The sequence below is a fragment of the Saccopteryx bilineata genome, chromosome 1 (assembly GCF_036850765.1).
Source record: "Saccopteryx bilineata isolate mSacBil1 chromosome 1, mSacBil1_pri_phased_curated, whole genome shotgun sequence".
NCBI lineage: Eukaryota > Metazoa > Chordata > Mammalia > Chiroptera > Emballonuridae > Saccopteryx > Saccopteryx bilineata.
In genome coordinates this window covers 348,301,379-348,328,276 of record NC_089490.1, presented here as the reverse complement: position 1 = coordinate 348,328,276, position 26,898 = coordinate 348,301,379, and the positions used below count along the sequence as shown (strand labels likewise).

Here is a 26,898-nt window from a genome sequence, read left to right as displayed (position 1 = left end):
CACATATGGGAGTTGATGCTTCCTGCTCCTCCCTCCCCCTTCTCTCTCTCTCTCTCTCATTCTCTCTCCTCTCTAAAAAATTAATAAAAGTAAAAAAATTAAAAAAAAACAAAAAAAAAAACCATGCCCAGAAGATCTCACTGAGGGGTTTGAGGATCCCCACCCTCCTATATAAACCTTTTCTGTATATCTGGAGCTATTTGGAAAAAGACAAAACAGTGTTATTAGCTGGATCAAATAAAAGAAAGTAGAAGTTTGCAGGAGAAGATTTGGCGTCTCCTGTTCTTCAGCCTTCAAAAGAAATTTAAAAAAATTTAAGTAAAAAGAATGATATGGTAGACCCATAGGAGTTCCAGGATATGACTCCCCCCTTTTAAATTTTTTTAAATTGACCTTAAAATATTTGCTGGGTATGCTTTAATAATACCTTGACTTTAAAGATTGTAAGAAATACCCATAATTCGAAAGGTTTGACAAAATACAGTAAATGCTTCTGCTACATATGCAAGAGCATTGTCAGTTTTAACCAGTTTAGGAAATCCAATAATAGAAAAATGCATACAGACAATGAGCTATAACCTGCTTAGCAGCCTCTCCTGTTCTGGCTGTCCTCCTTTTATTTTTTTAAATTTATTTATTTATTTATTTATTTTTATTTATTTATTTATTTTACAGAGGCAGAGATAGACAGGGACAGACAGACAGGAACGGAGATGAGAAGCATCAATCATCAGTTTCTCATTGCGCGTTGCGACTTCTTAGTTGTTCATTGATTGCTTTCTCACATGTGCCTTGACCGTGGGCCTTCAGCAGACCGAGTAACCCCTTGCTGGAGCCAGCGACCTTGTGTCTAAGCTGGTGAGCTCTTTGCTCAAGCCAGATGAGCCCGCGCTCAAGCTGGCGACCTTGGGGTCTCGAACCTGGGTCCTTCCGCATCCCAGTCCGACGCTCTATCCACTGCGCCACCACCTGGTCAGGCTGGCTGTCCTCCTTTTTGATATTGGAAAACTAATCTGTAAATGTCCGTATTCCATTGATGCAAAGTCGATCTATTGCCTGTGATGTGATGTATTTGTGTATAAATGAGTACTTTTTTCTTACAATTATTAAAAATTAATAGGCATGTAAGCATAATTACAATATTAAATATTACAAATGTTTTTATTATGCATTTATCATATTATAGTGTATTATTGTTGGAATGAATAAAATGTTTATTTTATTTACGATATTGTTTTGTTTATTTTTGTCCTCCTTTTAATTGTAAAAAAGTTGGTCACCTTATGCTGTATCCACTCTGCCACCACAGGTCAGGCTTATTTATTATTATTATTTTTTAAATTATTTATTTATTTATTCATTTCTAGAGAAGAGAGAGAGACAGAGAGGGAGAGAGCGGAGAGAGAGACAGAGAGAGAGAAGGGGGGAGGAGCTAGAAGCATCAACTCCCATATGTACCTTGACCAGGCAAGCCCAGGGTTTTGAACTGGTGACCTTAGCATTTCCAGGTCGACGCTTTATCCACTGCGCCACCACAGGTCAGGCCCCAGGCTTATTTATTGATTTTGGAGAAAGAGAGGAAGAGAGGGAAGGAGGAGAGAAAGAAAGAGAGAGATCAATTTGTTGTTCCATTTATTTAGGCACTCACTGGTTGATTTTTGTCATGTCTCCTGACTGGGATTCAACCGCTAGCTTGGTGTATGGGGAGGAGCTCCTACCAATTCAGCTACTGGGCCAGGGCTCTGTGTTTTCTTATCTCGCTCTCATATTGTGTGTGCCTTGAATCTGTGTCGCCTACCCTCAAAGATCTTGAGTGCCTCCAGGGCAGGGGCCAGGTATGAGGTCTCCAGGTTCTGACAGTAGAGCGCTGCGCTGTCCAGAAGTGGGAAGGCACACCTTCGCTGTTGCGAGTTCCTCAGGGGCAGTGGGGTTAAGAGCACTGGCCTTGGAGTCCCCGCCTGCAGAGCGCGCCAACAGGCACGGGGAAGCTGCCCCAGAGGCTCGGACCGTGCGTCCGGCTTATTACTCCTGAAAGCAATAGGAGCTCCAGCCTAGGTGAGAATTTTTTGAGGATCCCTGCAATGTAGACCCGGGGGCGGCTTTTCACCACTGTTGCGTTTCGTTCTTCCCTCCAGTACTCTCTTGGTACGATCCGGGGATTCCCCCGCTGCAGCACCCCCCCGCTGACGTCACGGAGTCCCCCGGAGGAACTGCCCCAGCTCTTCCGCGCCTTTTAAGGGCCCGGTGCGCTCGGGGTGGAGGGAGAGCAGCCATGGCGGGACCCTGTGGCCCCGGAGGCCCGGCCGCCCGCTGGAAACGTCACATTGTGCGGCAGCTGCGGCAGCGGGACCGCACACAAAAGGCACTTTTCCAGGAGCTGGTGCCGGCCTGTAAGTGTGCCTGGGGGTGGGGGGTGGGCTGTAAGATGGCTGTGGAGGGGACGGGGCTCCGGGAGAGTGTCTGCTTTCTCGGCTGTGTGGCCTCCCCTCAAAGATCTTGAGTGCCTCCAGGGCAGGGGCCGGGTATGAGGAGGTCTCTAACAATTGCACCTACCTCTTCTCTCCTCCCAAGCCTAGGTCCTGCTGGACCACCGTCTTTTACGCTTATCTCCAACTAGCCACATCCCTGCCCTTCCCAGTCCAGGCCCTGCTTAGAGTCCTTTCCTGGACAGAGCTTCTCCGGGTGCTCTCTAGGTCCCACAGGTCTCGGCTCTGCCTCCCACGAGCTGTGCTTCCTAAGCACCGGTTAGTCAGCCAGTGTGGGTTTGGTAGTCTCTTGTGCTCCCCCGTGCCGGGCATCCCCACGGTAGAACCTGGTCAGTCCATTTGGTCCCCATAGCCCTGTGAAAGAACACAAGGCTATCCAGACCAACTACTTTTTTGGCCAGTCAAGGGAAGGAGTGAAACTGAATCTCCAGGGAGGAAGTTGAGTTTTGGCTTTGCCACTGATAGGAAACTGGCACAAGTTTTTGGAGTACCTCTGTGCCCAGCCAACCCTGGCCTGAGGGAGAAACCGGGAACTCCAGCCTGCAGGAGGGAGCTCACTGAACCCTGGAAGTCAGACTCTCACAGAGTTGTTTCTGAGGGGTCTGGGGTAGGAATGTAGGTCAAGCAGGATAAACAGGTGTGCATCTGTGTGTAGGGACTCTGGTCACCTGAGATTGTTAGGCCTGGGGTTAAAAATCTAACCACTATCCCTTCAGCTCCATCACTGGGCCTTATTTTGGCTGTATCTTAACCAGCTGTCCCCTACCAACACCCACTGCCCCCAACTGCAAATGTGTGGTCCTGGAGAGACTCTGGAGGGCTGAAATCAGACACTTCACATTTAGTCTTTTCTATGGTCGTGGGCAGGTCATATTCTTAATCCTCAAAGACTTCTCACCCATAAATTGGGCAAACTGGCTTCTTTAGACTTGCTGGGGAGCCAGTGCAGTGCCCTGAGGGCAGGGCTGGGGTTTTCTGTGAGAACTAGGTCTTACCTGGGTGAAGGTGACAGTCACAGGACTGGGTGAGGGAAAGCTGCTGAGGAGCTAGGCCTGGGCTTACCCCCTCCCTACCCTGGAATTGGTGAAAAAAAGAGAAGTGACCTGGGTGGGGGTGGAGGAGGTGTGTCAGTGTCTATAGCAGAAACTGCCACACTTGAGGAGGGATAATTGCTCAAGGGCTTTCTGTTTTGGCTGGGATGGGGGAAGGGACAGAGAGAGGAAGCTCCTATCAACCTGGGGAAGTCAGAATTGTTTTTTAGTACAAAAAGTTAGGGGAAGAAAGGCCATAGGCAGGTGGAGCTCAGATTGTTTCATCACTCTCTCAGGCCAGGCCCAGCCCTATGGCAGGGGGATCACTCTCTGGTCCCTTCCTTTCTCAGGACCCTTGACAGACAGTGCCCAGCCATCTCCTTCCTCAGTTGTGGCCGTCCTTCTTGTCTTCTCTTGGGAAGACCTGGTGCTGTGAGGAGGCTCCTCCAAGGCGGAAGGTCCTGGTAGAGGTGCATGAACACCCCTTAAGCAAGGGGTAGAGCCCAATCTGCCAGTAGCTCTCCCATTCTGCACCCCTGAGCTCCTTCAGCCCTCCCAGCCAGAGAGGTAATCTGTATGCCTGGAGTCTGCTGGAAAGTGTCTGTCTTTGCCCCAGGGTCACCCTCTTGCACCCCTAGATAACCGTCTCCTAGAGAAGGCTGAGCTGCTGGCCCAGTTCTCAGAGAAGCTGCAGTCAGAGCCAAATGATGTCACTCCTGCTACCCACCAAGGCCCCTGGTGAGTGTGTGTTCATGGTCACAGTGGGCTACCTGTGCCTAGACCCTACCCCCTCTGCCTATGCTGGGTTCATTCCTTCCTTGGTACCTCACTGGCCCCTGGTTGCTTACCCAGGGGAGGGGGACGGAAGCTCTTCGGCCTTCCCCCAGACCTACTGCTTAGAATGTTCTCTCCTACCCACCTGGTCCATCTCTGCATTTGTCCCATCTCCTTGTTTCCCACCCCTACACACATCTTTTCCACTTCTCTGTCTTTCTGTCTCCCTATTCCATACCTCATGCCTACAGAAAGGGTCCTGTTACCTATTCCAAAGAGGGAGTGAAGATGAGAATCAGGAATGGGTTGAGGCTCAGAGCTGGGAGGTGCTTCTTGAGGAGCGTCCTGGCCATAGAGACCAAGGTTTGGGAGACTCCCAGAGCTGAGAAGTCAAGGACAGCTTCAGTTTCTGGAGATGTGCTCTTTCCTCTATTGGCTTTCTGGCTTCCACCTTTTGCAGGAGAAAATTCATGGCTCTAGTTTCAGGCTTTTCATGCACACCCCCTCGGTGGAGGAACAGTGAGCACCATTCTCTTGATTGGTTGGCAGGGAGGAGGAGTTGGGGTCTGACTCAGACCAATCCCAATCACCAGCCACCCTGAGGGTGAAATGGCAAGAGGAGAAGGAGGGACTGCGGCTGGTCTGTGGTGAGGTAAGCTGGGCAGTGGTCTGAGAGAGAGCGGGGTGGGGCCAGGATCCAGGACTCTGAGGGCTGGAAGATGTGGTCCAAAGGAATAAACAAAAGGACATTCCCCAAGTCCAGTACCTTGAGGCCAGATGGTGAGAGTGCTCTTTAGCTTGGCTCTGGCAGCCCAGGATGAGGTGGGTGCCAATAGCAGCTGGAGGAAGGGAGGTGAGAGCTCAGAGAGGAATGTGAGGGATACAGGGGCCAGGGAGCCTCTGTTCCCCCTTTCTGGTGTTCCAGCCTGCTCTGCTTACCACTTGCCCTGCCAACTCTAGGGCCTACCATCAGTTGATGCTCAATAACCATTTAGAGACTAAAGGAGTAAGGTGGAACCATCTCTCTGCTAGGGTGCACCAGTTCCCGTTGACACTGCTGCCCGTCGCACTCCCATGGTGTCCCCTGGCTTGTTGCACTTCACTCTTCCTGGTGTTCCTTTCATTTCTGTGCCTGTTGCTTCTGAACTTTCTTCTCTGGCTTCTTTTGCTCCTTCCTATCCTCCTCCCTTTACATGTGGGTGTGTTCCTTGGAACTTGAGTGGTATAAAGCCAGTAGCCATGGCCACCATCACAGCCACCTGTCCTATGCAGGTTCGCATTGGATTCAGACAGTTGGTAATGAAACAACGGAGCCAAAAGCTGGTGGGCCATCATCTTTTTTTTTTTTTTTTTTTTTTTTGTATTTTTCCGAAGCTGGAAACGGGGAGAGACAGTCAGACAGACTCCCGCATGCGCCTGACCAGGATCCACCTGGCACGCCCACCAGGGGGCGACGCTCTGCCCACCAGGGGCGATGCTCTGCCCCTCCGGGGCTTCGCTCTGTTGCGACCAGAGCCACTCTAGCGCCTGGGGCAAAGGCCAAGGAGCCATCCCCAGCGCCCGGGCCATCCTTGCTCCAATGGAGCCTCCGCTGCGGGAGGGGAAGAGAGAGACAGAGAGGAAGGAGAGGGGGAGGGGTGGAGAAGCAGATGGGCGCTTCTCCTGTGTGCCCTGGCCGGGAATCGAACCCGGGACTTCTGCACGCCAGGCCGACGCTCTACCACTGGGCCAACCGGCCAGGGCCTGGTGGGCCATCATCTTTAATCCTAGCTTGCACCTGGAGGGCAAGTAAAAACACACACTGGGCTCCAAAACCCACTCATTCAGTGCTCACAAAGCTACTGACTTAGTTTCCTAGAATCAAAGGTTTCTAGCTCACCAGCCTTATTCACCTCTGTTCCCCATCTCCTTCTGCCTGCACAAACTCTGCACAAACTGGCTTTTCCTTCAGCACTCTGCCATTTTGGCTGCTTTTCCTGGCCTCTTCCACGTGGCCTTTCTCTGCTCTCCTCTCTAATGATAATCTCAAGAACCGAGAGAGCAAGCTCCCGGTCTACCCCACTTTATAGTGCAGAAATCAAAACCTTTAATCCAATATACAAAATAGGGAAGTCTCTGATACAAAGTCCACCCCACATCAAAAAGGGTGGGAAGGAGGCTCCTCCAAGGTGGAAGGTCCTGGTAGAGGTGCATGAACACCCCTTGGTTTTAGTCCTAAAACCAAGCCCCAGGCTACAAGGATGCCTGCCCATAGCACGCCCCCAACACACATTAATATCACCTGGGCAATGGCTTCCATGTGGGCAGCGCCATCTTTCACAAAGTGAGCATAATATACTGTATCTGCCCAACAAGTGGGTTCACGTACTCCCACAGCCTCAGAGATTTTGTTTGCTGACTCCCAGACTCATGTCTAACCCAGACCCTTGCTCATCTGCTTTTATAGACTTCACATCTAAATTTAGACTCACTATTGCCCTTGTAATACTATGGTCTACACCACATTGAGGCGACTCCCTGCAGGCATTGGACTAAGCATTATTTCAGCTAATCTTCCACTTTATGGTTGCAGAGGAAACTGAGGCTTAGGTGGAGCCAGGACTTGAACACCATCCCACACAAATCCAGCTTTTGTACTCTCCATTCCATTCTTTCAACACATTATTTATTGACAATTGTTATATGCAAGGCACAGGGAGTGCAGTAGTAAATAAGACCAGGCTTTATGGAGCTTCAAGTCCACTGCAATAGACTGACAGGCCACTAAACTCATACCCAGTTACAGTATGCCAAGTCACTTGCCCAACCAGTGTGGGAATGGGGCTATGACTCCAGTGAAAGCATCTCCCTCAGAGTCCTGTTGTAGTTACAACTTGATATTTGAGAAGTGGTTCTCAAAGATCTGAACCCCACTGCTAGGCTGTGATCACCCCAAGGCCTGGGATGCTTTTGTTTTGCCTCCACTGTGTTCCTGGGGCCTAACTCCACAGTCTGTGCTAATGAATATTTGTAGCCTAAGTGATGAATGAGGTAGATCATGTACCCCTCCACTGGTAGTCAGTCACTGGAACTGGAAATCCTGGGGACACCCCTGACCCCTACCAGCCTTTTTTTCTGAACTAGTCCTGCCTCCAAATCCATCACCTTCTGCTTCCTGTACCATATGTGGCCTGGTCCAAATTACCCTCATTCCACCTTGGATGCCTTTTCCCAATGACTTCCACTAGTAAAAGACAAGCAATATATAACACATTCTTCTTGTGAACATTTCAAGAGAACAGAAGCCTATAGTGTAAAAAAGTAAAATCCTTGCCTAACCAGGCGATGGCACAGTGGATAGAGCATTGGACTGGGACACAGAGGACCCAGGTTTAAAACCCCGAGGTTGCCAGCGTGGGGTCACTGGCTTAAGTATGGGATCATAAACATAACCCCATGGTTGCTGGCTTGAAGCCCAAGGTTACTGGCTTGAGCAAGGGGTCACTCGCTCTGCTGTAGCATCCAGGTCAAGGCACATATGAGAAAGCAATCAATGAACAACTAAGGAGCCACAATAAAGAACTGATGCTTCTCATCTCTGTTCCTTCCTGTCTGTCCCTATCTGTCCCTCTCTCTCTGTCACACACACACACACAAGCCTCTTTTACCACCTCTCCCCACTATCACTTTGCCACTCTTATCTCTGAACTCATGGTTCTCTTTCTATGATACTTTTACACACCCCTCACACTCAGCACTCCCTCTCTTCCATTTCCTTAGACACACAGGTCGCCAGGGGATGAGGTTTTATTTTTTTTGTTAGTACTATTTCACACATCACAACAAGCATGTATTATTATTATTATTTTAATTTTTTATTTTGAAATAATTACAGATTTATAGGAAGGTGCAAAGACAGTAAAGAGAGGTCCTGTGTACCTTTACCCAGCTTCCCCCATTGGTTATACCTTATTTAACTATAGCACATACAACCAGGGAATTGATATTGTTATGAACTGTATATAGTTCTTTGCGATTTCACACGTGTAGATCTGTGTGAACATTAATATAGAGCACTATTTCCTCACAGAGATGTCCCTCTTGCTACCCTATTTCAGTCACAACTTACCCCTCTCCTCTCTTACCATTCCTAACTCCTGGTAACCACTAATCTGTTTTCCATCTCTATTACTTGAATTTTGAAAAGCATGAAATAAAAAAAAATTCTGAAAACTGAAACTTCGATGGAAGTAAATGACAGGTGAGGAAGCAGAAGTGGTGGGCAGACTGCTTGGTGGTGAAAGGAATTATAAGTGTTATAAACTGGACCAGTTATGAAGTAGGCCTCCCCGCCCTGTATGCACAGGGCCCCTCCCCAGGCCCACTCACATAGGGCGTCATGTCAGTGCAGGTGGACAGCACCAACCTTGTTCTTCAGTCCGTCCCTCACCAGTCCCACGTGAGAAAGAACACAGGAACAGGTTAGCAACAGAGCCCTCCACTTTGGTTATTTCCTCATGTTCCTCTTGCCACATTGGTGGGAACTGCTTTGTCTGGGCCTCTCTCTCTCACACTGACCACTCAGCTCTAACAGGTGGGAGATGAAGTTTACCTCTGGCTCCCCTGCTCTTGGCTGTTGGGTGAAGGATTGTTCAGTGGGGCTGGGATAGAGCTGAGAGGAGCCTCACCCCCCACTCTTGGGCTGTGGGGCAGCTCCAGTATTCAGTCTGGGCCCTGTGCTCTTACAGTCTAGTCCTGTTCTTAGTCTGTGTGCCTCTGCTCAGGGCTCCTTCTTACTCTCCGGGATCTATGCTTGGGTAAGCCAGGGTTGGAGAGGTGGGGAACAGAACCCATATCTCTTGAACCTCTCCTCTAGACCAGCCCTTTACTTGGCCTGGGTTCCAGTATCAGCTTTGCCACTTAGCTGTGTGACTTTGTGCAAGACATTTAACCTGTGTCCATGGCCTTCTCTGTAAAATGGGGAAAATGACAGTACCTACCTCATGGTGATGTTATGAGGATTAAAAATTACTGTGTGTAGGCCCTGGCCAGTTGGCTGAGTGGTAGAACGTCAGCCCAGGGTGTGGATGCCCCAGTTTGATTCTGGTCAGGGCACACAGGAGAAGTGACCATCTGCTTCTCCACCCCTCCTCCTCTGTTTTCTCTCTCTTTCTCTGTTCCCCTCCTGCAGCCATGGCTCCATTGGTTCCAGTGCATTGGTCAGGGTGCTGCTGCTGCTGGTTCCCTGAAGCCCCTGCCTCAGGCGCTAAAAATAGCTTGGTTGTGAGCATGGCCCCAGATGGGCAGAGCATCAGCCCAAGACGGGGTTGCCAGGTGGTAGATCCCTGTCAGGACACATGTGGGAGTTTGTCTCTCTAACTCCCCTCCTCTCACTTGGAAAAGAAGGAGAAAAAAAAAGTTACTATGTGTAGAATGCTCAGAACAAGGCATGGAACACATAGGTGCTATATTAAAAAATAAAAACTTCCCATTATTTGAAAAATATTTCTCATAATAATACCGTGTTAACCTATTAGATAAGCATTACCATTCCCATTTACAGGTGAGGAAACAGCAAGTTCAGAGAGGTTAAATGACTACCCCAGGGTCACAGAGAATATAAGTGGCCATGCGAGGACTGAAACTCAGGGGTTAAACTGCGGCGCCTAATACCCTTCCACTGTTGTACAAAACAGCAGAGCATTCCGTGCCAGACCCTAAGTCGACCTGCGCCTCAGCTTGCTTTTCAGTAAGGGGGCGGGTGGGTGGAGTCGCAGACCCTGGCTAAAGCTCTACAAAGAGGGCCCCCTGTCCTGTCCTTAACCATCCCCAGATGGCCTACCAGGTGGTGGAAAAGAGCGTAGCCCTGGGCACCCTGGAGTCCAAGCTGGAGGAGCGGCGGAGCAGGTAAGGCGCGGGCGGACGCTAGAGAGACAGCGCCCACCTCTGGGAGGAATCCGAGTTATCTCTGCAGGGGAGGGGGAAGGGGTGACCTCGCGCGTCTCCCGCAGGGCCCGACAGCTTCCCCTTCGTCATCTAATGCCCGGGACTGCAGGACTCTGAGGGTAAGGCTAGGTGGGAAACTTGCCTTAGCTGCTTGGCTGACGTGTGTCCACGGGCAAGTCTGTCCCAGCTCCGAGACCCGTTCCCACTGGGAGGTGACGTTGGCTTACCCCCTGCTCTAGGTTGGAGGCTCTGGAGGCTCGGGTGGCACAGCTGCAGGAGGCGCGGGCGCAGGAGACAGAGAAGGTGGACGCACGGCAAGCGCGGAACGCGGCGCGGCGGGAGGCCTACGAGGCCCTGCGCGCGCACACCAAGCTTCAGGAGGCGGCACTGCGCAGGCTCGAGGAGGAGGCGCGCGACCTGCTGGAGCGTCTCGTGCAGCGCAAGGCGCGCGCTGCCGCCGAGCGCAACCTGCGCAACGAGCGCCGCGAAAAGTGAGAGCGCTGTGCCCTGCCCCCAAGGGAGGCTAGTGGCAACGCCCCCTCCAGGGTGGGTCCCATTCCTTCCTAGGGGATGGGAACCTGTTGCGCCTTCCCCAGGAGAGGGAAGCCACCCCCACAACTGATATGGAAAGGTGGCAGCGTCCTGCGCCTGGATCCCAGGATGTTTTTCTCTCTCTAGGGCCAAACAGGTGCGGGTGTCCCATGAGCTGAAGAAGGCTGCCAAACGGACAGTGAGCATCAGCGAGTAAGGGTGGTGATGCGCCGGAACCTCTGACGCTGGCTCTGCCCCACGTGCTCTGGAGTGCCCTGCTCTTGGGCCACTGCCTCCAATTCTGCCTTGCCTCACACCTGCCTGTGCCCACCCATGCACCTGACCGCACATGTGCACAGCCATGATGGGGAGGGAGCATGTAGATGGAGACCACAGAATGGTGCAGACATGTGTGGTCATAGAAGCCAGCACGCGGACCTGTCACACATGCGCCCATACAGTCCCCTCATTACAGGGCCTGCATATCTTCACCTGTGGCACCCTGGGGCAGGAAAGGGCTGGCTTGATCCTTTGGCCTTCCTAAACTCCATTCCCTCTCCCAGGAGCCCAGACACCCCAGGGAATGGGATCAGGGAGAAGGCTGAGATGACTCGGACCCTGCCTGCTGAGCCCGAGTTTCTAGAGGGTGAGGCTGGTGAGAAGTGGAAGAGGCCCTTCAGGTGAGGACTGTCCCAGAGCTCTGAACTGGGCCCCACCCCAGAGTCTTCCAGTAGGACCTTGAGCCTGCTCTTGGGTTGGGAGGAGTCTTGGAGAGATGCTGGGGTCTTCAGTGCCAATGCCTATCCTTCCTTCTTTCCTTCCCAGGACCAGATTTCTGGGCGGTGGGGTGTCAGGCTGGTGAAAGGGTGTCACCAGCAGGAAACCTATGGGCAAGGCCCAGAGCTTAGATGTTGCAGACATGTGTGCATACACAGGGATATGAGCACACACAAGTGTGCAAACCTAGGTGATCATACTTGAATGTGTGTGAACACCTGAGCATGTGTAGATGTGAGCTTAGACAATGGCACTTGACTGGGGCTTCACTTCCTGGACCCCTCCCCTCAATCTGTCTTGATTTGCCTGGCATTGAGTTTGCCCTCCCCTGCCCCATTCACCAGGCTGAAGGCTCTCTTCCAGCTCTTCCTTGCAAGTCACTGGTGTCCAGGCCACAGGGCAGTGAAGGAACTTTGGGGAAAGCCATGAGATGCTGGTCCCTAAAGCTCTTGGCAGCCCTGGTGGGTCAAGTCATCTCAGGAAACACCCTCTCCTGGGCATTTTTGAGATCTCAGCAGGTCTAAGTTCTCCCAACCCTACCCCAGGCCTTATGCTATCCCAGCTTGGAGGCACCTTCACCACCAGCCCTCCACAGGCCCCAGCTCAGCCTCCCAGGAGCTTTGGTTGGGGTGTACTTGGGTGATGAGGCAGTTCTATCATCAAAGTGAAGACTTGGGGAGAATTCATTTCCAACTCCCCTTCTGCCGCATCTTCATGGGATTGCTCTGGGTCATGCCTCTCTCCTGGTCTTTTTGTATACATATATATATATTTATTACAGAGACAGAGAGAAAGTCAGCGAGAGGGATAGATTGGGATAGACAGACCGGAGAGAGATGAGAAGCATCAATCATCAGTTTTTCGTTGCAACACCTTAGTTGTTCATTGATTGCTTTCTCTCTCTCTCTCTCTCTCTTTTTTTTTTACAGGGACAGAGAGAGAGAATCAGAGAGAGGGATAGACAGGGACAGACAGACAGGAACAGAGAGAGATGAGAAGTATCAATCATCAGTTTTTTGTTGCGACACCTTAGTGATTGCTTTCTCATATGTGCCTTGACTGTGGGCCTTCAGCAGACCAACTAACCCCTTGCTCAAGCCAACAACTTTGGGTCCAAGCTGGTGAGCTTTGTTCAAACCAGATGAGCCCATGCTCAAGCTGGAAACCTCGGGGGTCTCGAACCTGGGTCTTCCGCATCCCAGTCCGACGCTCTATCCACTGCGCCACCGCCTGGTCAGGCTCTCCTGGTCTTGTAGGAGCTAAATTCTCATCCTGGACTCCAGAGGCTGTGAGCCCCAGTGTCCCTGGCAGAGTAGGGTTAAATGACTGCTGTCTGCACACCTACCAGCCAGTCTCTTAGCATGTCTCTCTTGATTCTGTCCCAGGTCTGCCTCTGCCACCTCCCTGACGCTGTCCCGCTGTGTAGATGTGGTGAAGGGGCTTCTGGAGTAAGTGTGTGTGTGCACCAACATGTGTGTGAAGGGATGGGGCACCTTGGAGCCCTGTGTGCAGCTTCTGGAGCCCAGACTTGGTCTGTGTATGTGCCTCAGCCTGTCTACCTGTGTGTTGCCCTGCACTCGGCATGAGTCTTTGCTGAGCCCCAGAGGCAGGGGCTGGGTGTATGGCCTAACTTCAGCCCTTGCTTGGCTATCCTCTAGGCTCTGTCCCTCATCCATTTTCCTCACAGAGCTCCAGCCTGGTCCAAGAGCTCCAGCCTGAGGTTGGGAAGGAACTACAACTCAGTTGGGAAACAGGTTCAGAAATGTCAGGGACTCATTCAGGGCCACAGAGCCAAGCAGTGGCAAGGCCAGGGATGAAACCCCAGCCCCGAGGTTTCTCTGCATCCATCAACTCTGCCCTGCCTCTGTGCCTTTCTCTGTGCCCCTTCTATCTGCATACTGACCCCTGGGGTCAGAGGCCGGGTTGGGAACCGTGCTCCCTGCACCTCCTGGTCACGTTCTGTTGCCTTCTTTGTCTGTTTCCATTGTTGCTGCCTCAGGGGGACTTGAGGCTCCCGTGTCAGAAGGCCTTGTTGAATGCTCTTGTGTTGCCCCTTCCCTCAGTTTCAAGAAGAGGAGAGGACACTCAATTGGAGGAGCCCCTGAACAGCGATATCAGAGCATTCCTGTGTGTGTAGCTGCCCGACCTCCTACCCAGGCTCAGGATGTGCTGGTAAGGGGGAGCTGGGCCACATGCTTTGGGTGCTGATATGGGGAGTATGGGCCCCAGGAGTGGTCCAAATCGGCCAGGGAAGCAGGGCTGGGCTCCTCAGCAGAAGCAGGACTTTTCTGCCATAGCTTGTGGTGGGTACCTCTCAGCCTTTTATAATGGGGGCATGGACTGGAGAGGGAGAGACAGGAGGCTGGGAGACCGGAGGCCAGTCAGAGGAGTTGGGATATCATTGGGGGAAGCTGCTGTAGGTGTCTAGGCAGAGGTGATAAGACCCTACTGTATGCATGAGTGCATGTGAGAGAGAGCCTGTGAGTATACACAAAGAGGCCTGTAAGGCAAGGATGGGGCACCAGCCTCCCCTTTTCCCCACAGGATGCCCACCTTTCTGAGGTCAATGCAGTTCGTTTTGGTCCTAATAGCAACCTCCTGGCCACTGGAGGGGCTGACCGCTTCATCCACCTCTGGAATGTTGTGGGAGGTGAGGTCTCTCCCATGCAAGCCAACCCAATGCTTTCTCTCCAGACCCTAGCCTCAGCTTGTTCCTTGGTGGGCAAAGGTCTTAGAACTCTTTGTTTCCTCAGCTGGAACATTCATTTTTTTTTTTTTTGTATTTTTCTGAAGTGAGAAATGGGGAGGCAGAGAGACAGACTCCCACATATGCCTGACCAGGATCCACCTGGCATGACCACTAGGAGGTGATGCTCCTTTGTAACTGGAGCCATTCTAGCACCTGAGAGGTGGAGGCCATGGAGCCATCCTCAGCACCCAGGCCAAGTTTTGCTCCAATGGAGCCTTGGCTGCGGGAGGGGAAGAGAGAGAGAGAGAGAGAGAGAGAGAGATAGAGAGGAAAGAGAGGGGGAAGGGTGGAGAAGCAGATGGGTGCTTCTCCTGTGTGCCCTGACTGGGACATCCACATTTCCCGGCCGACTCTCTACCACTGAGCCAACCGGCCAGGGCCTTCACCTGGAACATTCTTGTGGACAATGGCCAGATGATCCCTTGGTAAGAGTTTTGGGCTCACTTTTCTGAAGAAAGGTGGACCCTTCCAGCTCCTGGGGTCCAGGCCTGCCGGCTGAGGAGGACTGAGCTCAGATAGTCCTGTTAGGAGAGGTAGGGGTTCCCTAGGCCACTTCTGTTACCACTTGAACTCTCAGAATTCAGTTGGACACCAATGATAGCTAGCTAACTTGGGCTCTACAGAGGTGGGGTGTTGAGAAGTCATAGCTGGCTGCTGGAGGCTTCCCAGAGGAGGCGTATCTCCAGCTGGCCTGGCCCTGGCTTGCTGTGTGACCTAGGTACAGTCTTTTTTCTCTGGCCATCTTTAGCCCTGTGAAATGACCACTATCCCCTGGGACCGCCTGTGGGCAGTTTGGGGAGATGCAGCCCAGGCCTCTAGAATGGACCTAGCAATTCTATGCTCTAAATTGGGAAAGACTGATTTTTCCGTGCAGTCCAGCTCCTCATTTTCATGTTGTTAGTGACCTCATTGCACCTGCCCCTTCCTTTGGTCCCCCCAGGTCGTCTGGAGGCCAACCAATCCCTGGAAGGAGCTGGTGGCAGCATCACCAGTTTGGACTTCGACCCCTCGGTGAGGGGACTTAGCCCAGAGGCGTGGGATGCTCCCCTCCCCCAGCCTCCACCCCGGCAGATGGGGCTCTGGGACCTGAGGAAACACTTTGGTATCTTAGAACAGGATCCTACATAAATCCTCCTCCCTGGGCCCAGAGGCTCCTCTGTCTGCCTGGGGGACCTGGGCTGTGGGAAGCCCCGAGGCAGCCCCGCCCCAGCCCTTTGGCCTGAGGGATGTTGCCTCTGGCCAGGCCCAGGACTAGAACTTTTTCTATTCTCATCTCTCCAGGGCTCCCAGGTATTGGCAGCAACTTACAGCCAGGCTGCTCAGCTCTGGAAAGTGGGAGAGGCACAGTCTAAGGTGAGGTCTGATTGTGGAGGCAGCCTGCATGTTGGAGGTCATGCCTTGAGCCTGGAGGGGGTGTTATGGTGTTTGGGCCATGCCCTTAATCCAGTTTTGGGGTGTGGGGCATAGGAGACACTGTCTGGACACACAGACAAGGTGACGGCTGCCAAATTCAAGCTAACAAGGCACCAGGCGGTGACCGGAAGCCGAGACCGGACAGTGAAGGAGTGGGACCTTAGCCGGGCCTACTGTGAGGAGCCGGCCCACTGCCCCCTGCTCTTACCCTTCCCACCCCCATGCTGGGCCCTGAGGGACCTTGACCTACTTCTTGGGAGTGATTCCAAGATCCATAGGCATTTGGGGGGAAACCTCCTAAGGGTCTTCCTTCTCTGTTCCCCACTGGTGGTTTCTGGCAGTTTCTTGGTGACCTCAGGCTTGGGGCTGGGAGGGAGGGGACCCAGGTTCTACTTTTGGGAGGACATTGCTCCTCTGGGGTCTCCCCACTCTTCTCATATGTCTGGTGGGCTGGCTGCTCAAGACCCTTCTCTGAGGCCGAGGCTCTGCTCCTTGCTTGCTAGGCTCCAGGACCATCCATGTCCTCTCCTACTGTAATGATGTGGTGTGTGGGGACCATGTCATCATCAGTGGCCACAATGACCAGAAGATCCGGTTCTGGGACAGCAGGTGACAGATGTGGGCTGTGTGTGGTGGAGGCATGGGGACAGGGCTGGGCTCCTGTGTCCTCTTTCTTTTTTCTGGCCGTGGAGCCATGGAGGGTAGCTCAGCGGAATGAGGCTGCCAGGCTTGACCCCTTGAAGGCTTAGCCGGAGGACCTGGGCCACCTTACTGGTTCTCCTTTCAGCCTCTAGACTCTGCCTGCACCTTGACAGTCAGTACCTAGAAGCATCTTTCCCCATTTAGTTACCACTTTTAACCAAAAGGAACAAAAGTTTTAGTTGTTTTTTAAGCGTAAGAGCCCAACATTGGGCTTGAATGGTAAAGAAAAGCCAGTACGGGAGCCAGCGCTGGGCCTGTGCCAGCTTCTCCGTACTGGTCTGTAATGATGGGCACCCTGCCCTGCGTTTCACACAGGTTAGGACAAACTTCCCTCGCCCTCTCTCTGGCACTTATCTTAGTGACCCAAGGGCTCTCGGAGCTCTGGCTCTGAGACAAGGGCTGCCTGAGTTCCTGTGGAGGAAGCTGGCTGTGGCGGGAGATGCGTCACTGTCAGCCCAGGAGGGGCCCTGTCCGGGTGGGCTGCTCCTCATCCCTGTCTCTGTCCTTGCTCCTCAGGGGGCCTCGTTGCACACAGGTCATCCCTGTGCAGGGCCGGGTCACCTCCTTGAACCTCAGCCACGATCAGCTGCATCTGCTCAGCTGTTCCCGGGACAACACACTCAAGGTCATTGACCTGCGTGTCAGCAATATCCGCCAGGTGTTCAGGTATCTGCCTCGTGCCCACTGACCCTGTGCCTTTGGCTGGGGCAGCTGGGCCTCTTGTCCCCTGTAAAAAGCTCTCCAGGGCCTGTCAATGGGGAGCCCTCCCTGGAGGCAGTCTGGACAAGGGCCTGCTGAGGTACCCAACCCCTTGCCAGAGAGAGAAATCTTTGGAAGATCCTGGCTGAGGGCAGGAACTGGTAGCCACCTCCATTCTGACCAAGTCTATCTGTCTTCAGTGCTGATGGCTTCAAGTGCGGTTCTGATTGGACAAAAGCCGTGTTCAGGTATGTCATGAGAGCACCTGCCTGTGCCCAAGTGTGCCCCATCTGACTGTATATCCTCACCCCTGCTCTTCTCTCTTCTGCTCTACTCTTACCACTGCAGCCCAGACAGAAGCTATGCACTGGCAGGTTCCTGGGATGGAGCTCTTTATATCTGGGATGTGGACACTGGGAAACTGGAGAGTATCCTACAGGGACCCCACTGGTGAGCATGGCCACCACCTACCTGCCCACCCTAGCCTCAGGGCCACTGCCACCCCGGGCTCAGTCTTGCTGAGCCAATTCCACGTTCTGACATGCTAGGGCCCTGGCATCCCCAGTCTTGTGTCTATTATCTTCCACCTCCCAGAACCTTTACAGTTCACAGGGCACCTTTCCACATACACGTGGGTCCATCCTCACCATAGCCTTGTAAGTCCATTTTATGGGCTCGGAAATGGGCTCGGAGAGGGCCTCAAACTGCCTAGGTCCAGTAATGAGGCAGTGCTAGGCTGTAGGCCCAACTCCTGATGTCGGTCCCCCCCCCCCCCCCCCCCCCCCCCCACTGAAGCCTGGCCCTCCCTCTCCTCAGCGCTGCTGTCAACGCCGTGGCCTGGTGCTACTCTGGGACCCATGCAGTGAGCGTGGACCAGGCCAGGAAAGTTGTGCTCTGGAGCTAATGTCATGACTTCCTCTGCCAGTCTGAAGCCTGAAGCCAGAGAACAGCTTCCTACTGCCCCACTCAGCTCCAGGGCCTGTGGGCCCAGTGAGGTGTGGGCGGGAGAGGGGGTAGGGGTGGGCTCAGGGCATTTGGTGGGGAAGAAGGCCTGGCAGGACCTGGCCTGTTTAAAAACAAAGTGTGGGTTGGGGGTGGGGATTACAGTACTTTATGTTATCCCTGTTTCCTCGTTTTTTTTTTGTGCCAAAAATGGAAAAGAAATTACATCTGAACTGGTGTCTGCTTGCTTCTTTGCAGCATTCAGGGAACAGAGGCATTTGGGCTGGTGGCTTGAGGAAATCCAGGCTTAGCCCCCTTTTTACCTCCCACACAGAGCTGGGTAGAGCCAGCCCAGCCTCCATGCTATTCTAGTCTAAGAAGAGATAGCATGAGAAAGGCCAGAGGCAGCACAGGGCAATGGCTCTTGGAGGCATGGAAATTTCACTCTTGGTTCAAGCTGGTCCTGAGGCCAAGCCAACACCTTGGGCCCCCTTTCATGCACCTAGGGAAGACTGAGGCTGAGGCAGGGCTGTTGGAACCCAAGGAGGGAGTCGGGGAGGCAGCCCAGAAGGGCCTTAGTGGAAAGGGTCTAACAAATTAGAGTGATATCAAGTACTTATTACACCAGGCCTGCCTTTAGACCAGCCAAGTTCTTGCTCCAGGGCCAGAACCTAGAGTGGGTGGGGATTGGCCTCCGTGTGTCTGTTAGTCTGGGAGGGGCTGGGCCTGGGCCTTCTCTTACATCGGCATCTAATTGAATCTGCACAAGTCTCTGAAGTGCACGGCAGACCCAACAGGGTGGAGCCTGGGCACCCCACTTCCTTCACCAACCTGGGGCATGGTGCATGGTGGAGGAGTCAGGAGGGCAGCCATTGTCCTGAGTGAGGGGGGCTGACCTCTGGGCATCTGCTCAGCTGAGAGTCAAAGGCTTCACTCTAGAACTGTCAGCCTCCTTCTTTATCACCCTAGAAAGTCTCCCTGGGGACCTTTGCCAGTCCCAGGGTTTGGAAAACCATTTCCAGAATGGGCAGCAGACAGCAAAGAGCCGGACCCTGCAGCCGGACGGTCTGGGTGTGACTCTCAGCTGCAGTATTTAGTAGCTGAGTGATTTTGAACAAGTTACTTAACATTTTGTGTCTTAGTTTCCTTCTCTGTAAAATGGAATGATAGTATACACCTCAAGGATTGTTGTAAGGTCTCAGTGTGCTAGTATTTGTAAAGCTCCTAGCACATGTCAAAGGCGGTATAAGTGTTGCTTAAGTATCCAGATCTGCTGACTCCTGGATCACTGACTGCTCTTGGATGCTCAGTGGTCCCCTGAGCTCCAGGTGATACACTAGCTACCTCCTGGGCCTCATTGTCCCCCAGTGAGGTTAGCTCCTCAACCCCTCACATTGCACATCCTCTTGGCACCAAGACCTGGGGTCACTGTCTCTTTCTTCTCCAATCCTGCTGCCACTGCAGGCCACCTTCTAGAACTACTACTGTTACCCTACCCATCCCTTGCCAGGGTGGCTGGCTGGCTTTCTTTTCTTTTAAGTGTGAGAGACAGACAGGAAGAGAGAGATAAGAAAATCAACTCATAGCTGCGGCACTTTAGTTGTTCATTGATTGCTTCTCATATGTGCCTTGACCCAGGAGGGCTCCAGCCAAGCCAGTGACCCCTTGCTCAAGCCAGCGACCTTGGCCTTAAGCCAGAGACCGTGGGATCATGTCAGTGATCTCATGCTTAAGCCTGAGACTCTGCGCTCAAGCTGGTGACTTCAGGGTTTTGAACCTGGGACCTCAGCATCCCAGGTTGACCACCACTGTTCAGGCAACCTCGGCATGAATTTCAGAGCCCTTGGGTCTACACTGCTGGCCTCAGCAGCATCTTCATTTCCTTACTATTCTGAATGGTCTTACATGCGATTTTCTCTCTACTCATAATGCTCCCAGCCCCCAATTCAGATTTGTCTTTCAGGATTCCCCCAAGAGCCCTCCCTCACTTGCCAGGCTGGCTGGGGTTGGGGGTTCCTCTGGCCTCTGCTCCTGTTTGTGTCTGCCTCCCTCCATTTTCAGCAGGGAACTCTTGGAATAGACCCCGATGGGAACAAATACTCCCTGGAGTCAGGCCTGGCACAGAGACAGCCTCAGGAAATGTTTAAGTGGCTAAATTCTACTAAAGGACTGCAGCCTAACAGTTGAAGATACTAGGAATCCAGCTAGGAATCTAAAATTCATGAAGGCTTAGCCCTCATGCCCTGGCTCATGGTGGCCACCAGGAGTCACCAGCTGCTTACAATCTCCTGAGGCCATTCTGTCTCCTGGAGTCCATGGCCAGAGATCAGCGCCTCCAGTAGCCACCATTACCCAGTACTTATGTCTCAGGCCCCATGCTCCACACTTTTCCTGCAGTATCTTATTTCTTTTTGCTAACCACCTTGTGATGTAGGTATTTTTTCCACAGGTAAGAAAATCAAGCCTGATCAGGCAGTGGTGCAGTGGATAGAGTGTCATCCTGGGACACTGAGGACCCAGGTTCAAAACCCTGAAGTTGCCAGCTTGAGCGTGGGCTCATCCAGCTTGAGTGCAGGCTCACCAACTTGAGTGTGGGGTCACGGGCTTTAGCGTGAGATCACAGACATGACCCCATGGTTGCTGGCTTGAGCCCAAAGGCCACTGGCTTGAAGCCCAAGGTCACTGGCTTGAGCAAGGGGTCACTGGCTTGGCTGGAGCCCCTCAGTCAAGGCACATATGAGAAAGCAATCAGTGAACAATTAAGGGGCCACAACTATGAGTTGATGCTTCTTCATCTCTCTCCCTTCCTGTCTGTCCTTTCTCTCACTCTTGCTAAAATAAAAAAAAATCGAGGCTCAGAGAGGTTAAGTGATGTGAGATCACACAGCTGGCGTGGCTGGATTGTGACTATTATCCTGGTTTAAAAAACAGAATATGGTCTCCAGTTAGGCAGAGCTGCATGGAATTCTTCATACCCCCTCCCCCATGCCCACTGGTGTGCCCCATGCCAGGGGGTGATTCTAGCGTTATGCCTACCCCAAATCCCTCCTTGCGTCTTTTCTGTTCTGAGCCTGAGCCTGGAGGGAGGGTTAGTGTCTTTATTTATTTATTTTTTGTGAGAGATGGACAGGAACCAACAGACAGGGAGTTGTTCATTGATTGCTTTCTCATTTGTGCCTTGACTGGGGGGTTCCAGTTAAGCCAGTGACCCCTTGCTCAATCCAGCAACCTTGGGCTTCAAGCCAGCAACCTTTGGGCTCAAGCCAGCAACCATGAAGTCATGTCTATGCTTCCACACTCAAGCCAGATGAGCCTGCACTCAAGCTGGTGACCTCGGGGTTTCGAACCTGGGTCCCCAGCATCCCAGGCCGACAACTATATCCACTGCGCCACCATCTGGTCAGGCAGGTTAGTGTCTTTTTTTTTTTTTTAATGTACTCAAATTTAATCATTCATAAAAGCTGTAATTTAATCTGACAGTAAAACACAAGAAGCAATATTAGAGTTGGTTTAGTATATTATATATTTTAGCTTTGAAAGCCATTGAAATCAGTTATCCCAGTTTTTCTTTCCTATAAAATACCCATTTTTCCAAAGCATTATGCACAATTTTAATTAGAATATAATGACAGAATGATAGCTCATAATTTTTAAATATAAAGTGAAGTCAATGACTCAAAAAAGTTATCTGCTGTAATGAGTTTGAGGGGAAATGTCATAATCTATATCATTACAGATATAAAGTATAATGGTTCAACAATTCCTCAAGGAGGAATCATGATAAAAAGGTCAATATGAAATCATTTGATTATAGTAGCGGTTAGTGTCTTTTAATGTGAGGAACATGCAGGGCCACAGGACTGAGGTGCACAGGAGGCTGTTGCCAGCTACCATTTGGGACAAGCACCTCACAGGACTGCAGCAAAGACTGCTTAGATAACCCAGAAGAGGTGCTCAGGAAATGATTTGACTGGACTTGTGGGACAGCAACCCTTCCCCTCCCCTTAAATCCCCTCTTCATGGGCCAAATCTGACAGCACACCCTTAGGGTACAGTTGCCTCGCCTCAGGGAGCACACAACTTACTTGGAAGGCATGCTTCCTGGAGGAGCCAGAAACAGGTCAAGCCATTCCAGGGGATGAGGTGGGCCTGGAGGAGGAAGGGCTGGCAAAGGCTGAGCAGGGCAAATGCTTAGAAGGATGTGGCTGGGAAGGCTGCACAGCTCTCTGCAGCCCGTCAGCAGGGTGGGCTGGGGGAGAGAGTCCTGGTGCTGAACACCGATCCAGGCTTCCAGTAGTCGGCACTCAGGTTTTCAGTACTCAGAGATGCTCAGGCTGCTTCTCAGAGAGGGGCCAGGCCTTGCACAGGTCACCCAGCAGAGCTGGGGTAAGAACCCAGGCCTCTGACTCCATTTTTTCTGAAAAGTGGACTCAGGTTCTACATAGAGGAGCTAGTCTGGTCTCCTGGAAGTTTAGTTCTACTCTAGGTCCTACTCCCAGTTGTCTTCCTGAAGCACCTTTGGCAAATCAGTGTCTTAAGGGTAAGGAGTTTCCCATCTGTGAGTCTTCTTGCCCCATGGCTCTGGGCCTCACCAAAGGTGACCCAGCTCCTTCCTGGGGCTGGTTGCTGGTGTACCACCTCCTCTGCCTGCCCTGCCCATCTCAGACCTTAAGATCCCGAGACTGAGGAGGAAACCCTAGTTCTGGGCTCCTACTGCCCCTTGGTCATCTTCTGTCCTGGTAGACACCTTGGTTTGATTCTGCTTGTCTTGCCTCCCCTACCAGATGTGAGCCCCTGGGTGACAGGCATGAGATCTGAGTCATTTGTGTCACCAGTGCCCAGACATGGCCTTGGGCAAGAAGTTTGGTGACGGGACAAATAGCAGTTGGATAGCAGTGGTCAGCCTGAGTTCTCTGGCAGAACCCTGGCGGCACCAGACTGTCGGTACAGGCTGCTTTTTTGGATGCATATCCGCTAGTTAAAATAATTTTCATTATCTTATCTGATCCTCCCAGATCGTAGGAAGCTTGTTTGTATTCCCCTTTTCATTCTCACTTGACAAGGAAAGCAAGCCCCAGAAAGGTGAAGGGATGAGCTCCTTGGGACTGTCCAGGGACTGAATACAGGATGTCTGACCTCTTCCCTGCTCCTCATAGGAGCAAGTAGGTGATAAGAATGAGAAGGAGCCTGACCTGTGGTGGCGCAGTGGTTAAAGCCTCGACCTGGAATGCTGAGGTTGCTGGTTCAAAACCCTGGGCTTGCCCGGTCAAGGCACATATAGGAGTTGAAGCTTCCTGCTCCTCCCCCACTTCGCGCGCGTGCGCTCTCTCTCTCCCCTCTAAAATGAATAAATAAATAAAAATAAAAACAAACAAAAAAGAATATAAGAATTAAAAAAAAAAGAATGAGAAGGATGCGCCTGACCAGGTGATGGTGCAGTGGATAGAGCATTGGACTGGGACTCAGGACCCAGGTTTGAAACCCCAAGGTTGCCGGCTTGAGTGTGGGCTCATCGGCTTGAACATGGGCTCACCAACCTGAGTGTGAGGTTGCTGGCTTGAGTGTGGAATCATAGTCATGACCCCATAGTCACTGCCTTGAGCCCAAAGGTCACTGGCTTGAAGCCCAAGATCGCTGGCTTGAGCAAGGGGTCACTCAGTCTGCTGTAGTCCCTGGTCCAGGCACATCTGAGAAAGCAATCAATGAACAACTAAAGTGCTGCAATGAAGAATTGATGCTTCTCATCTCTCTCCCTTCCTGCCTGTCTCTCACTAAAAAGAGTGAGAAGGATGCTTGAGGATGCTTAGGTGTTTAGCACACCCTGGAAGGGATGTGGGTTCACTTCTGTTCTATGTCAGGATAATATTCCGGGGAACATTCCCAGACCAGAGGGATGTCTCTGAAACAGACATGGCAGATGTACATTTGTTTTTTGGCCAGTGGGACCAGGAAAGTGGTCCAGGAACAAGATGCTCTTTGGCATTCACAGGGTTCTTGGCAAATCCAGCAGTAACAGAGTGAACACAGGGAGAGTCTAGGAAGAAACATACTGGTTGTGTCAAGTTGTAGGATTTTGGAACAAATGATAACTCTCTCCCTTAACTAAAATTTTTGTTAACTTGTTTGTATTTTGTCATGAAAAACAACTTCCTAATGAGAAAAATAAATGCAAAGACTCTGAGCAGCCAGATTTTGTCATAAGGCCATCCAGAGAGTTAGGCAGTTATTGGCCCCACGCCAAAAGCTGCGGCTGGGCTCCCTGGGCAGCGAGTGATTACAACCTGTTAGAAGAGGTTTTGCTTTGTCTCAGTGGCTCAGATTTTCTTTCCAGTTTTTGGCCATCCCAAGAAGTATGTTAGTAAGTCTTTACTCAAATACTGTAAACTTTCTGTGTGATGGTCTCACTCTGTATCTAGAAAATAAACTTATCTAGAACCTAAGAGTTGAATAAGTCCGTGATCATTTGATTTTACTCCTTTTAAAGCTGGGGACATGGCAGCTTGGAGGAAAAGATCAGCCATGGAGCGGTGGTAGGGCTGAAGCCAGATAACATTCCGTTACTTGTGTCTGTGGACACGGGCTGGGTTAGGGGGGTCAGAGAGAAGGCGGATCCAGGTGTGTGTCTGTAACTCTGACCTGACTGCATTAGTCAGTTCCTGTGATGGAGGCCAATAAGCAGCTCTGACACTGGGGTGGGGCAATTAGCTTAACTCTTCCTGGTCCCAGACTAAGCCTCTGATGCCAACAGCAGTCTCAAAGGTGAACAGCTCTCATTAGCAGGCAAAGGCAGAAGACAGAAATGGTATTTGATGTACACTGACAGCCCTTCTCATATTTATAGTAAAGCACTTTCACACACACTCCTTCTCTTGGATCTCATGACAACCCTATATTACAACTGTGAGGCTAGAAGAGTAGCAAGGACCCCAGTTCTGAAGGAGAGGGTGCCAAATGAGGAAAAGGTGATGAGCGATGTCTGTGGTGACCACCCTGTGCTGCTCATCATACGTGTCCTTGGACCCACAGTATTACCCTCACTGTCCAAAGAGTCTTAGCTTCCACAGCTGTTCAGTGCAAGCCAGAATTTCACTCAGACCTTCCGACTCCAAAGTCAACGTTGGTGGTTCCTGTGCTGTTGGTGGGAGTGTCAATGGATGCAATCATTTTGGAGGCCAATTTGGCAAAATCTAAAAAAAAAAAACAACCACATACTTTTTTGATGTTACATATTTAGAAATTTACCCAATATTTTTACTGAAACAAATTTACAAAAAATTAAGTACAAAGATGTTAATTTCAACTTTCTAATAGTAAACACACAGATACAACCTAAAAATTCATCATTAGGAATGTTTAAATTATGCCCAAACAATGGAATATAGTGTACTTTTTTAAAAAAAGATTTTATTTATTCATTTTAGAGAGGAGAGAGAGAAAGAGAGAGAGAGAGGGGAGAAGGAGCAGGAAGCATCAACTCCCATATGTGCCTTGGCCAGGCAAGCCCAGGGCCCCGAACCGATGACCTCAGCATTTGAGGGTGACACTTTATCCACTGCGCCACCACAGACCAGGCTAATGTAAACTTCAAAAAGTGGTAAACCTAAACATATTATATAATCCCACTTATATAAAAAGGCAATGTGTACATGTATGAGTTTTATGCTCAGAAAATATCTGGGGGAATGCATATAGCATGTGTGCAACTCTGGAAAGAGGAAAGCTGTTAGGCCTCCCTCAAAGCATGATGAGCCCTGGTCCTCAGTGTGGCCAGCTGGCAGCCAGAGGGACTCAGCTGTTATTTATTTATTTATAGCAAGATAGACAGACAGGAAGGGAGAGAGATGAGAAGCATCAACTTGTAGTTGCGGCACCTTAGTTATTCATTGATTGCTTTCTTGCATGTGCCTTGACAGGGGTGGGCAGCCTGCAGCTGAGCCAGTGACCTTCGGCTCATGCCAGCAACCTTGGGCTTCAAGCCAGCGACCATGAGGTCATGTCTATGATCCCATGCTCAAGCAGTGAGCCTGTGCTCAAGCCGGCAACCTCAGGGTTTTAAACCTTGGTCCTCAGTGTCCCAGGCCAATGCTCTATCCACTGCAACCTGGTCAGGCTTTTTTTTTTTTTTTTTTTTTGAGAGAAATGAGAAGCATCAACTTGTAGCTGCTTCACTTTAGTTGTTCATTGATTGCTTCTCATATATGCCTTTGCTACAGGGTTTAAGCTGAGCTAGTGACCCAGTAAGCAACCTTGAAATCATGCCAGTGATCCTGCACTCAAGCTGGCAACCTTGGGGTTTCGAACCAGGGACCTCAGCATTCTAGGTCAATGCTCTATCCACTGTGCCACTACAGGTCAGACGAGGGACTCAGCCTTTAACCAGAAATCCATCCTGGAAACAGTATAATGTCCTTTGCCTGCTTCATTACTCCTTTGGGTGGAGGTTGAAGAAAGTGTAGAGGAGTCCAGAATTCCCATTTCCTAGAAGCCAGCAGTTACATCTTGTGAGGGGACTTGAAAGACCTTCCTGTCATCCCTCTAGCTGCTGAATCAGCTCTCCATGCTGTCCTCCTTTCTCTTCCAGCACACATCACACAGTACTGTCATGTATGTATCTATTGCCCCAACCCTAACCCAAAAAGAACCTTGAAAACAAAGATCACAACTTACTTCTATCTCTAGTATCCAGTGTTAATCCTGGCAGGTGGATGACATCAGGACTGTTTGTCCTATGGATGGATTAATTTTATTACCCTTCTTTGTTTCTGTTGCATGGTTAAAAAGAGAGTATAGGAGTGTCTCTTTATGAGAAGCACTGTCTTTTTGGAAAAGTATGTTTACCCAAATCTTTTTATAAGTAAACTTAGAAAAC

The 26,898-nt window shown here is 51.1% G+C and overlaps 1 protein-coding gene across 1 annotated transcript; it reads left to right on the top strand.

The window, feature by feature from the left end:
* The first annotated feature begins 1,721 nt into the window (after positions 1-1,721).
* Positions 1,722-18,254, top strand: ATG16L2 (autophagy related 16 like 2). Its single transcript, XM_066250561.1, has 18 exons — positions 1,722-2,390; positions 4,156-4,255; positions 4,841-4,943; positions 10,104-10,177; positions 10,456-10,707; positions 10,895-10,960; positions 11,311-11,427; positions 12,910-12,972; positions 13,588-13,696; positions 14,069-14,174; positions 15,214-15,284; positions 15,555-15,626; positions 15,741-15,861; positions 16,190-16,295; positions 16,905-17,054; positions 17,288-17,335; positions 17,436-17,537; positions 17,904-18,254. Exons 1-18 carry the CDS (start codon positions 2,273-2,275, stop codon positions 17,989-17,991), a joined length of 1,866 nt encoding a protein of 621 aa, XP_066106658.1. The 5' UTR covers positions 1,722-2,272; the 3' UTR covers positions 17,992-18,254.
* The last annotated feature ends 8,644 nt before the right edge of the window (positions 18,255-26,898 follow it).

Excerpts from the sequence above, each read along its gene's own strand:
- ATG16L2 (XM_066250561.1), top strand. The coding sequence starts at position 2,273 with ATGGCGGGACCCTGTGGCCCCGGAGGCCCGGCCGCCCGCTGGAAACGT. Across the intron at positions 4,944-10,103 it reads TGCGGCTGGTCTGTGGTGAG|ATGGCCTACCAGGTGGTGGA; the intron begins GTAAGCTGGGCA and ends AACCATCCCCAG. Across the intron at positions 17,538-17,903 it reads ATCCTACAGGGACCCCACTG|CGCTGCTGTCAACGCCGTGG; the intron begins GTGAGCATGGCC and ends CCCTCTCCTCAG.